Genomic DNA, 13245 nt, shown 5'->3' with positions numbered 1-13245 from the left:
TCACTGAGGCCTATTGACCCAGTATATTGTCGTATAACGGAAAAACTTAAAGGTTTAAAACCTCCTTGAACCTGTGCCAAACCACAGGTAAAAAGAACCTATTTAATGGGAGCTCTTGCAGTTGACCAAGTTCCACAAAACAGGCGGCCCCTAGAGTAGTAAGGCGACGCCGCACACATAATGAGCAATAACAAAGCAGATGAAAGGCACCTTCTTCGTCCTCTTCACAACTGCGAGAGATATAATTGAAATGGAAATTCAATCTGCTCGCAATAATAAAATTATCTCACCAAACTTTTTATATACTTTTGCCGCTACGACACTTTTGTATATATTTTAAAACTTCAGAAACTATAAGAAAATATTCACAACACATACTTTTTCTACTTCAATTATATTTTTTAAGAGTTTAACTGGGATAATGAATTAACGAATCTATAGATCTATAACGAATCTATAATTTTTAAGCATTTAATTGGGGAAACGAATTGTAGATTTTCTAATTAATCTATAGAGTAAATAAAAATGATATCTTATTAACTATAAGAAGTGGTATTATAATTTATTTGTATACTCTCCATCAATTACCCTCTAATCTAGTCAAGACTTACATGTGTTGAATATCAGTAAAAATAAATTATATTTTAATGTTTACGAATATCAAAGTTACATCAATTATTAATATAAAAAATATATAAAAAGAAAAATGTGCGTCCATTTAATAACGCCTAAACTGCTTCTTAAATTTGTCATAGTGGTAATCATCAGTGGCCCGTTTAACGTTATTGGGACCAACATTATTACGTTGTTGTTGCTCATGATCAATTTTTCGTTTTTTCTGCTCAGTATTTTCCTCAATATTAACTGCAATTTTTATAAATAAATAATTAAACAATTAATTACACAATTATTAAACACTAAAATAATCTTTACTCACATCGATTATGCTGCATAAAGTTAACTGCCATATTTGTGGGCACAAATTGAGAGGGACCATCTTTTTTATTTCTCTGATCCCGTAGCATTTTCTGTTTGGCTTCTTCGGTGGCTTCAATATTTTTAATTTTAGCATCAATACCTAAATCGACTTCTGGAATACCATTTAACATTTGATTTGATAACATTTCTTCGGAACGATTTGCTGAAGATTGTCGTAAATGGTCAGGTAATGCATAAAGTGCCGCCTCTTCCGGAGTTAAATACTTGTTTGGATCACTTTCATCTGCTTCTGCGTTAGACTTTTTCAGGCCCTTACGCTTCTGTAATTCTTGTTCAATATATTTCATCATTTCTTCATCCTCATCTCGTTTATTAGTTTCAGCAGAGAATTGTGTACCAATGCCAACATCGTATGCATCATCACTCTCTTTTACTTTGCCAGACTTAAGTGCTTGCATATTTACTAGTCCACCATTTTTAGCACTAAATGGATCTTTCTATAAAAATAATAGATTTTGTATTATTTTTAATACATTATACAATATAGATTTAATTTTCAACATACAATATTAATTTCTTCTTCAGGTGCTAGTTTTTTACCTAAAGCTAAACCAACAACGCTTACACCATTTGGACGCTGTCGCAATTTTTGACGTTCTTTGATTTCTCCCAAAGTTGCTCTATAAAATTAAGAGAATTTATTGTAAATATGTGAATATTGAATTATTACATGTTTTAATTGTACTGACGATTCCGTTTCATCATCCTCTTCAGATTGTCGCCTTTGCCTTAAATTTTTTTTCGATTTCTTTTTAAATACAACTTTATTTGTATCTGCGTTTACGTTATCAGCATCCAAAGCGATTTCTTCAGACATAATTATGAAATATTTATGTGCGTTAAATAGTACAAATTTCCTGATGCTTGTTTGCTATTTTATCAACAAGATGGTCTTGTAAACAATATCAAAATCAGCTGTTTTATTTTAGCTGTCATCAAGTCAATAACATTAGAGTTGGTAGCACTTTTACAGCTGTCATAATTTTTACATAACCTTTTAGACAAAACAGGCAAGTGTGTTGCATTATGTATTATAATTAAAGTTAATGTTTTTAAATAAAAATTAATTAATATATTTCTTTAATTAATAGATTCATACTAAAACTAATACAAAATGAACTTTACACGCGTTTTATTACGTCAAATTAAACCAAATAAAGGTGTTAGCCGCATGTATTCAGCTGAAGCAGCCGCGGCGCCTGCTGCTAGTGGAGCTAACATAACTATACCAGTACCGGAGGGTAGCGCAAAACCGCCGAACCCAAAATTGGATAGCATAGTGAATAGTATTGCAGGATTAAATTTATTAGAAGTATCTGAATTAAGTTCGTTGTTAAAGAAAAAACTAAATTTACCTGAGACAGCATTTGTACCACAAATGGCAGCGGGACCTGCACGCTCAGCAGCTGCTGATGACGATGAAGAGGCTGCACCAAAAAAAGTACAAACCGCATTTAAAGTCAAACTAATGAAATTTGATGATAAACAAAAAGTTGCGCTAATTAAGGAAATTAAAAATCTTGTGGAAGGCATGAATTTGGTGCAGGCTAAGAAATTCGTTGAAAGTGCACCAACAATTGTCAAAGAAGATATACCCAAAGAAGAAGCAGAGAAACTAAAAGAAGCATTAACTAAGGCTGGAGCTGTTATTGAAATTGAATAAAGCTTTTATTTTCCTTAATACTATTTACTGTTATTAAAATTGTTTACTACAATAAAAAGGTAATAAAATTTAAAATATTTAAGTTGAGATTTATTATTTATTTTTAGTTAAACCAATAAGCTGATATGTTAGCCTCTATAAACCTTTTTGTTATCATGTCACGACAATAATTTATTTCAAAAAATTTTTATTAAATGTAGTATTCCTTAAAAAATACATAGGTTTTAAATGAACATGAACTAAATATAATGATAAAAATTATTTCAAACTTGCTATTGTACTTTAAAATAGTATCTTTGAAGTCTATATCTGGTATTACATTGTGACATAAAGTGTGATGAAGAAACTATTATGATCTCAGGAATGGCCGCATCTACGTCCCGGAGCCACTCGTCAATCTCAACGACCAAATGCCGTTCAACTTCCCCAAAGGGTTTTCACAAGCAGATCCCCCTGTGGGTTACAACAATAAGAAATTATTAATTTAATTATTTATTAATTAAATTCTTATCAATTTTATATTAAAAATTATGAATCCATTATTACTTCTAAATGTATTAATAACAATATATTATTCAGTTTGTATCCACATTTTGAACTGCCAGTTCAAGCCGTTAACGCCATCAGTCCTTCAAATATTTCGCCTTTAACGATATAATTTTTTTTGTTTTGAAGATATTGTTACTGATCTTTGCACCCCACCCATCCCTTCTATCCTTCTACCCTCAAACGACCATCAACTATTCACATACTAGCCCATGTGTGATCTGCTTTATAGATCCCAGAGGATTACCGATCTTTGATTATATTACCGATTCTTGTAAAACACATTGCCTATTTTTCCGGTTCACAATACGTTTTGGGTTGAGACACAATGACTTATATGAAAATTACTGGATATCACAAATATAAAACTAAGACGAACTCCCATCCATAAATTGTTAATATTATATTCAAAAATTTATAATAAATACAATGTATACATTTTATATGTATGTAAAGATTTTTAGTATACATTTTTAATTAGTTTTTTTTCTAATAACTTCTCATATATATATTAATAATCCATCCATAGATCATATACTTAACGATTGCTTTCTTTTGATTCTATTCGAATTAACATCTTTTGAAATATCTACCGGTCAATTAAAAAGAATTACTATTAAAAATATACTTTTGATATTTAAATGTATTAAAAATACAGGCTGCCAGGGTTTTCCCTGGCCAAGATTTTATAATTTCCAATTAATTATAAATATATTAATAATGATTTACTATATTACTTTAAATTAATAATGATTTACTATATTACTTTAGTATAATTATGATTTACTATGGTATATTATTATATATTAAGAATGATTCTGTTATTACAATGGTCCTAGTCCTTGGGGCCTATGTTAGTCGGTTTTCCTGGAAGACGGGTTCGTACTTACGTCTACTCTTTTATTAATCTGGTGACAGATAATTGCTCAGCAATTTTTAAACAATTTTTTTATGTTATTAGTAAATATATTTAGCTTAATCCAAGAAGACATAATCACTTGAAAAATCATCAATCACTTAAATATTCTTTCCAGTTCATACATTTTTTTTCTTTTTCATAATTTAAATTATTATTATTAAATCAACATATTTTACATATTTTTCGCAAACTTTCTCTCTTAGTTGAAACTTATACAAGACCTTCATTAGAAAAAATGTATGTTATGATTATATTTAATTCATATAAATGTTATAATAATCATGTCATGGTTTTGTGATATCGTAAGTGAATCTATTTGCTATTCTTTCTTTCACTTTTTTTAATGGATAATCTTAAAACCGAAAATACAAACAATTTTCTGATATCTAAGAAAACCACGCGCGCCTAAACAATATTTTAAGTAAATATTTAACAAAAAAATAAAACAATATATATATATATATTTATATACAAAATATTAGTTGTAAGTAAAAGAAGAAGAAAAAAAGAAAAATGTCTGGTTAATAAAAACTTAGTGGTCTAAATACAGAAATACCAACGATCAATGACCGATGCATGATCCATCATCTATGTCACTACTACTGTTACGTATCAGAACCATCAACGAAGACACTTCCATAGGTAGGTGGTACGTAGACAGCTAGGTAGATGGTGCGGTGGTGTAGTGTGTATTTTCAACGTGTACAATTAATAACTTACAGTGAAGATGTATCCACAGAATCGATCATTTTCAATTAACACATTTAACATACAATGTATTTCATTTGTATTATTTCACTCCAAACGAAGTCTATTTACTTAACTCTCTTCTGAGAAGGAACGTATTGTCAGAATATGACCAAGTGAGTTCAAATGCAAGTTTAAAGGCTTAACGGTAGTTAGTCACAGTGAAACCGTAGAACCGTGAAGTAGAGCAGTTTAAATAGATTTTGTATTAAAAATTGTTATCTGCCGTTCAAGTTACATTAATAAAAAATATTTGTGTAAATAAAAAGGCGGCAAAATCAAAATTTTTTGCTATATATATTATTAAAATACAGAATAAATATTGTTAAAAATATTAATAATAATGGATATGACATTTTCGGTGTTAGCTGGCCTAATTACTTTAGGCATAGTCGGTTATGTGGTTGGTAAGGATGCAGTTGATTATACTGCTTCTTCCCTATATCAAACGGAGACGCAAAACTCATCTGTGTTCTCCAATACTACATCGGTTCTCAGTCGTTCTTTTTCGAGAACTCCTAGATGTGAGTATGTGTGTGTGCTAACAAAACTTAACAAAAATATTTAAATTAATCCTTCATAACCTCTTCAAAAGGTTAAGAGTGATAAAGACCTATTCATTAACAGTAATTAATAATTGTTTTAATTGAACTATAATCGTGCATAATACCACTTTCTCTATCTGTTCACCAATTATTTATTTATAATACTTGATTAACGTAATTAACTATATATATATATTTATATTAGTGTCGACCTCAATACTTACGTGTTTAAATTTTGCCGGGATTTAGATCGTGTTTTACGAATTTTATTTTTATATATTATATTAAATTTGTTTTTATATAATAGAAGTTATTATATAAAAATATAATTTCTAAAAACACAACTTAAGGACCCGCAAAATTTAAACACATATATTTTCTTTCCTAACGTTCTACTCTAACTGAAGTGTATCTTTATCAATGTATCTTAAAATTCCAATATTCGTTTCTATCAATATATAAGTTAATAAATTAATATTTAAAACAAAAAAAAAACTGAAAAGGTGCGTGCTTAACATTTCATTTAACGTGAGGTGCTAATAACATATCCAACGTTGCACTAATTATACACCAGTTCTGGGTCAACTCTTGATTAAGTCCATGCAACAGATTATTATTAGTCAAATTTAGGTTACTCATGTTAAGTTCTCCGATAGTTTTTGTTTTTTGTTTGTTCTGCAAAGCATTTTCGATTTTTATCTTTCATTTGTCTTTAATATTATGTGTTTACTTAAAACGACATTTTATCACTCACTAATTGCTTCAATTTATAAAAATATATTAATCTTTATTTAAATACGTTGTTATTTTTAACCCCGAGATCACGACTTAATCCACGTTCTTCGAGAGAGATTTCGATTTCACTATTTACGACTTAATCCACGTTCTTTAAGAGAGATTTCAATTTCACTATTTTATAAAAATATATTAATGTTTAGTTAAATATGTTGTTATTTTTCATCCCGAGATCAGGACTTAATCCATGTTCTTCGAGAGAGATTTCGACTTCACTATTTACGACTTCATCCACGTTCTTTAAGAGAGATTTCAATTTCACTATTTTATAAAAATATATAATTCTTTAGTTAAATACATTGTTATTTTTCACCCCGAGATCACGACTTAATCCATGTTCTTCGAGAGAGATTTCGATTTCACTATTTACGACTTGATCCGCGTTCTTTAAGAGAGATTTCAATTTCACTATTTTATAAAAATATATTAATGTTTAGTTAAATATGTTGTTATTTTTTACCCCGAGATCACGACTTGGTCCACGTTCTTTAAGAGAGATTTCGATTTCACTATTTACGACTTGATCCGCGTTTTTTAAGAGACATTTCGATTTCACTATTTTACACAGATTTTTGTGAAATAATCAATCAGAATAAAAATATGAATATATTAGAAAAAGTAAAAGAACATAAAGAGGGACTTAGAAAATATAATTGAGAATAATCATAACATATTTATCTCATAATTAACCAACGATAAGTAATATCGTTAATGTCGCATTTAATCGAGAAAGCACATTTAACAAATGAATTTTATATTGGTTTATTGGAGCATTTAAGAGTCAATACCTCTTGAACAAAAAACATTTATCATTATCCATGAAGTACTACTGAACTATTATGAAACTACTATATAATACGTATAGTAAAAAGACTCCATTATTTTTGCATAAAACTAAAGGCTTATTTATTATAGTTAGAATGATCCGATTTAGGTCAAATATGCGTCATTTTATCTTATTACATAATATCTTATTGCTATTTTAAAGGTAATTATGCCACTCTCATAAAAATTCTTGTCCCTATTGGCAAATCTTTCGAACATCATTAAACTTAACCCGATCGGAGTTATACATCGCGGGATACGAATCGGCGATCTTAAAGCCATTTATTGGAAGAAAATGGATTGCTTTTTAATACATCTAATATAATTAATTGTTAAAACTTAATTAAGGTCAAAAAAATAGAATCATAAAATTATTCCACATAATCTTGAACTACAATTCAAAAAATTTTTGGTAACATACAGTATTGTTAATAAATTCGTAACCTTATATAAAGTAGAATTGCAGTTTCGTTATCTATTAGTTATAGATTAAAGTAGGTATGGAAGAATACTGAGTTACAATAAAACTTTGAAGTTATTCCGAGTTAGTGCAACTGGGTACTTTTACTCTTACTTAGCTGGGGGTTTATACAGAGTCTCTCTATTCTCTTTCACTAATTAATGTATTCCTCACAAGCTTCGCTGAATATTCGATGACTGATCTAAGATCTGCATACCGCCCCTGACTAATGATTGCTCTGAGATTAGGTAGTGCTCATGTAGTGCAGCCTGTCCGTTTTCACGTATAGCTTCAGAGCTCTGTTCCTTATGAATTTTTTGAGCGGGTGTATTTTGAGGTCTCTCGGCATGCCATTCATGCGGATGTACCATGGCTTCTGAATAGTAAAGTTGTCAGCTTTGCTATACGTAACACATCCGTAAGAAATACCGGTCTGATTATCTGGCTGTAGATAAACTTGCTTTTCTTAGCGCTAAGGTTATTGTGTTTAAAAAGTGTCCGTAATTAATTGAATTTTTTTGATGACCACACAAAAAGAGTAGAACGGAAACTTTAAGATATGAAAAATTATAATACTGGATTGCAATGTCTATAAGCTGTGGCTTATAATGCTGTTCTAATTAAAAACTGCGTTGGTTGTTCTCCTCAGAGAATTTAAAGGGCTCTGTGTACAAGAAGAAAGATGCGCTTGATATGTTAAGTAATTAGAATACCGCAGCGCTAAAAACAAAATAGTTTAAAAATGAGATCAATAAATACATCATACGAAACACTTAAGCAGTTTAATATACATCTGTTATCTAGAAAATAACACAACCTGCTGTACAGCCAAGAGGGACATATACATATAATCCATATGTGTCGTTAAGACCCGACCAAGCGAATGAATTAACAATGTAGTAAAAATTGCTAATTTATTGGCTATTAACATTATTAATTGCCAATTATTTCATTATCAAAGAAATTAACAAATTTTGTTTTAAAAGCTTAATATTTTGAAAATAAAAAATCACACTTTTTAATCAATAAAATAATATCAGATTAATTTAAAAACCTCTGTTCGCAGCACCATCTGTATTACTCAAATATACATTGTTTGGAGATACTGTGTTAATTTTATGTTATTGTTGTTGTCATCGGTCTAGAAATCATCACTAATGAAAAGAATCGGGACCGGTAGAAAGTTAGTAGACTAAGTCTTTCATGTTGAAGGCAGTCTTAACGTTTCAAAATGAAAATAAAAGACAGGAATTGGAATTGGTTGCAAATGTGAAAGGGTGTTAAAAAAATAATAAATCTAGCAAGTCCAAATGTTCACAAACATTGTCACCTCAGTAGGATAGAGTCACAGATCAATTGGCTTTAGATATATGTTTCCATTGAGAAAATTGAATGCTACAAAATAAAACGCAGCAATTAGAGTGTACACAGCTGATAAATTTGTCCGTCATATCATTTTATATTTTTGTCATAACCTGATTTAAGTTAGGCCGGAGGAATTGTCACTGCTTTAGATGATCCACTATTTTCTAGTGAGATTATTATAAAAAGCCTGTTTAAAATGGGATTAAATATATGTATATATACCGAAAGCATGCCAATCAACCAACACTAATGAAACACCAATCAATATTGAGATATTAAAGCGCAAGTGGGACTGGATAGGCCATACAGTGACGATCGAGTAAAACTCCATGGATAGCCGAAGAAAGGGTAGTTCGGCGCACGCCTGTAAAAACAAACGGATGCCAAAAGTGTCACGTATGCAGAAAAGTTGGAGAGAATTGAAGCTATTAGCTAATAACCGTTCTGAATAGAAAAACTTATTGTGACCCTGTGTTCCTCCTAGGAGTTAAAGGAATTTATATATACATTTAATCTGGATAGATGTATATGAATATTCATAGTTGCTGTAAAATAAGATTTATACGCTTGAAAAACATTTAAGTGTAAAAAAAAACTGTTCTTGTTGAACTCCCTGAAATGAGGAAACATTGTGTGTACACGTTTTGAAGGGTCTTGTAACAATAATTTTTTAATTTTGTTGCTAATGATTTTCCTGGGTTCTTAATTATCCACTGTGCAAAATTTGATATAGTTATTTTTCTATATTCGTACTTATTAAAAATACAATTATACATCATTTTCAGTTTTTCCATTTTATACAATCGGTCGTTTTGAGAATCAAGTATGTATAGGATCAAATAACTTAGATGGGACTTGTATGTTGAGTGGAGAATGTAGCGACAATGGTGGTATTGCAGCTGGCAGCTGTAGTACGGTCACAAGTCAAGCTGTATGCTGTATATGTAAGCAAGATTTCCTTTACAGATTATTTAAAAATATACTAACATATAAATTTTAACTGAAAACATTTCAGATCAAAAAACATGCGGATCTACGACAAGTAACAATAACACATATTTCTACAATTCAGGCTATCCGGGTACTTATGGTGGTGGCGGTAGGTAGGTACAATTCTAACATAGTGTTCAAAATAAAAAAAAAACTCGACTTTTATTTGTTGAGTATTAAAAATTATATACATATTTATAATATATAATATAAATTTATTTTTTAGGTGCTCAATTGTGGTTCAACCAACCGATAGCAGCATTTGTCAGCTACGTATTGATTTCTTAGCCTTATCTTTAGCCCCACCAAGTGGAGATGGTGTGTGCAATACCGATTCCCTGACAATATCGGGTGGTGCTTCTAGGGTACCAACAATCTGTGGTGAAAATTCTGGTCAACATGTTTATGTCGATTTTAGTGGACAGTCATCAATCACAATCGCTTTAGCGAGTTCAGCGGGTTACACCTTTAATAGACAGTGGCAATTCCAGATCACACAATTAGCATGCGCTTCAGCCACTCAAGCACCATCTGGTTGCCTACAATATTATATGGAAACTAGCGGTACTGTGTCCAGTTTTAACTATGTTTCAGCGCCAAACTCTTTATTAAATTCAATTGGAGTTCCTGGTACACGACAGATTGCAAGTCATCGTTATGGTATCTGCATACGGATGGGTGCTAATCAATGTTCGATCACATGGAGTCAAGTTAGCTCAGATTTGTATTCATTCACATTGACAAATGATGTAGGAGCCATTGATCCTACGCTATTAGGCACTGCAGATGTACAAAGTCAGGAATGTACCACTGATTTTATTGTAATACCAAATCCACTGCAGAATAATGCTGTTTTGCCAAGTGACAGATTTTGTGGTTTAGGTTTAGTAGAAACGACGAGTAATACGAAACCGTTTGTTCTGTATGTGGTAACCGATGCTAACGAAAATTTGGATATATCAAATAGAGGATTTTATTTATCATATTCACAAAATGCGTGTCCAATCATTTAAGAAACTAGAAAATAAGTTTTTATATTAAAATATTTATTTCCTAAAACTAAACTGTGTTTATATTTAAGTTAGTCTTTATTCAAATATCCAACTGCCACATTTGTAGGTATGTATTTAGTTGTAGTAAAAACAAAACAATATACCATATGAGGTTTTATATATAGTTTACTATTATATTATAATTTTAGTTTATTTTTGTTGAATTTCATGAACGTGAAACCTCAATTTACATCAACGAAGTTCTTATTCACACGATATTACTGTAACTCACATCGATCTATCGTTCTTATGGATATAACATAGTACACTAATCAAACGTAATAAGAGAAAACATAAAGGGTTATCACTATTAGAAAAAGAAGCGGTATGTGATGACCGTGCTGTGATGAACGGCATGTATGAAAACAGATCTTGAATTGTCACTTTAGAAAGTTGAAGACAGAACAAATTTAACAGATATATGTCATCATGTTTAGTACAGATGTAGTTACAGCACCCGAGAGGAATAAACAACATTGTACGCTATTCATTTTTCTGTTTTAAAAGTAGGGCTTCGAACTGGAACCATATCGAAAAGAATCGATATATTTGTCGAAACGAAAACCGGAACCGAACCGATATATTTTTTTGTTTTGAACAGAAACAGAAAAAATACCGGTTCGAAACTTTGTTTGAAGGTAAAACATGGTAAAGTACGACTGCAATACAGTCCAATACAGTCTAACGCAACAAAAGAAATTTAGACAAGGAAATGGCGATGTGTAGGACATGCTCTCAATAAACTAAATTGCAATATTGCACGACAATAAACCGGAACCTATAAGATTGCAATAACCTGGGACGCCAGAGATAACTTGGAGAAGAATAGTTTAACATGAATTGATTTGGTTTCAGTTATCCAATATGAAATAAGAAAAGGATTGTAAATTGTAACAAAGAGTTGTGTTGTAAGTTTTAGACTAAAGTCGTCTTAACCACTCTAAGATTCTTACCATTCGAACTCTCATAATAATTATGTGGAATCCCTCAGTGCCTTTTGTAGCAACGCTGATTAGGGAATGCCTGTAAAGAAAATCTTGTAGCAAATTGTCTTAAAAAAGTGAAAAATATATTTTCTGAAATTTGTGATGGTTGGCATTTAAAGTGGCTCCAAAGCTAGACCCAGAATCTCGGTATTGTAAATTATATTAGGAAGCGAAAATATTTATTGCTTATATAAAATATATATACTATATATAGAAAATATAGACCCAGAATCTTGATATTTTAAATTATCTTAGAAAGCTGAAAGATTTACTATTTAAAACATTTGGATAATCGGAACTGGATCATCGTAATTAAACGGCTCAAAAGATAGACACAGAGTCACGGTATTATATATTATCTTCGGAGCTAAACGATTTACTGTTTAAGATATTGTGATTATTAAAACGTGATTATCGCAAATAAGTGGTTTCAAAGATAGGCCCAGCATCTCTGTATTATAAATTATCTTAGAAGAATTATTTGCTCAAAATATTACGATGATTAAGATTAAATTATCGTAAATAAATAGCTCCAAAGCGTAGATCCAGAATCTCGGTATAGTAAATTACCTTAATTGATCAAAAGATATTGCTTAAAATATTGAGATTATTAGAACTTGAATAAGTGGCTCCAAAGATTCATCGAGAATCTTAGTATTACAAATCACTATAGGAAGCCAAAAGATTTACTGTTTAAAATATTTTGGTGATTGCCACTTGTTCATCATAAAAAATGGAGTACAAGATGTAGATACGAAATTTAGGTAGTACTAACAATAAAATATTAAAATAAAATAAAATAAATAATAATTCTGTTTTAATTAATAATTCGATTTTATTTATTAATCACATATTTTTTTAATACAAAAACAAAAAAACTTAAGTAAATAACTTCATAAGTTATTATTAAATTAAAAGCCACTTGTGGAACTAAATTTTGTCTCTAGTTATGAGAGTAATAATGTTAATAGTAATATGAAAATATATGGCAGTTCTTTTAAATATATAATATATATCTTTGTTATATATTTGTAAACATATAGTTATGATATAAAAAGTATCTAATAAAGTCAAATGCAATTTCTTTGTTTAATAAATAGTCAAGAAAAAATGTAAGATGATATGACGATGACGTATAAAATTTTCTTAGTGGATTAGTAAAATGGTATTAAAAAGATTTTTTCACAACATTAACACTGTTTAGAGTTTCATCTCCGTAAGTTTAGTATATTCTGAATTTCAACTTCTAATTGTTTGATCTGAAAGAATAAAAATAAATATATTATAATAGTATATCGTATAGTGACAATATAGATAATGTGTGTGTACATTCGTAATATTTTAAGATTCATC

General features: G+C 30.1%; 3 protein-coding genes across 4 annotated transcripts; 2 read left to right on the top strand and 1 right to left on the bottom strand.

Annotated features, from left to right (window-relative positions):
• Nucleotides 1-640: 640 nt before the first annotated feature.
• On the bottom strand, nucleotides 641-1908 carry LOC119670003 (telomere length and silencing protein 1 homolog). The gene is made up of 4 exons (XM_038080079.1): nucleotides 1689-1908; nucleotides 1505-1619; nucleotides 938-1436; nucleotides 641-864 (listed from the first exon to the last, which is right to left on the bottom strand). Exons 1-4 carry the CDS (start codon nucleotides 1814-1816, stop codon nucleotides 719-721), a joined length of 888 nt encoding a protein of 295 aa, XP_037936007.1. The 5' UTR covers nucleotides 1817-1908; the 3' UTR covers nucleotides 641-718.
• Nucleotides 1909-1939: 31 nt separating this feature from the next.
• Nucleotides 1940-2727, top strand: LOC119670004 (50S ribosomal protein L7/L12-like). 2 transcript variants are annotated; one of them, XM_038080080.1, is made up of 2 exons: nucleotides 1940-2009; nucleotides 2091-2727. In XM_038080080.1, exon 2 carries the CDS (start codon nucleotides 2114-2116, stop codon nucleotides 2660-2662), a length of 549 nt encoding a protein of 182 aa, XP_037936008.1. In that variant the 5' UTR covers nucleotides 1940-2009; nucleotides 2091-2113; the 3' UTR covers nucleotides 2663-2727. The 2 variants fall into 2 exon arrangements, with proteins under 2 accessions (XP_037936008.1, XP_037936009.1); XM_038080081.1 differs by lacking the exon at nucleotides 1940-2009 and adding an exon at nucleotides 2014-2027.
• Nucleotides 2728-5223: 2496 nt separating this feature from the next.
• On the top strand, nucleotides 5224-10867 carry LOC119670086. Its single transcript, XM_038080207.1, has 4 exons — nucleotides 5224-5398; nucleotides 9650-9808; nucleotides 9880-9967; nucleotides 10081-10867. Exons 1-4 carry the CDS (start codon nucleotides 5224-5226, stop codon nucleotides 10865-10867), a joined length of 1209 nt encoding a protein of 402 aa, XP_037936135.1.
• Nucleotides 10868-13245: the final 2378 nt, after the last annotated feature.

The sequence above is a fragment of the Teleopsis dalmanni genome, chromosome 1 (assembly GCF_002237135.1).
Source record: "Teleopsis dalmanni isolate 2A chromosome 1, ASM223713v2, whole genome shotgun sequence".
In the NCBI taxonomy this organism is placed as follows: Eukaryota; Metazoa; Arthropoda; class Insecta; order Diptera; family Diopsidae; genus Teleopsis; species Teleopsis dalmanni.
This window is presented reverse-complemented; position numbering and strand designations above follow the sequence as displayed.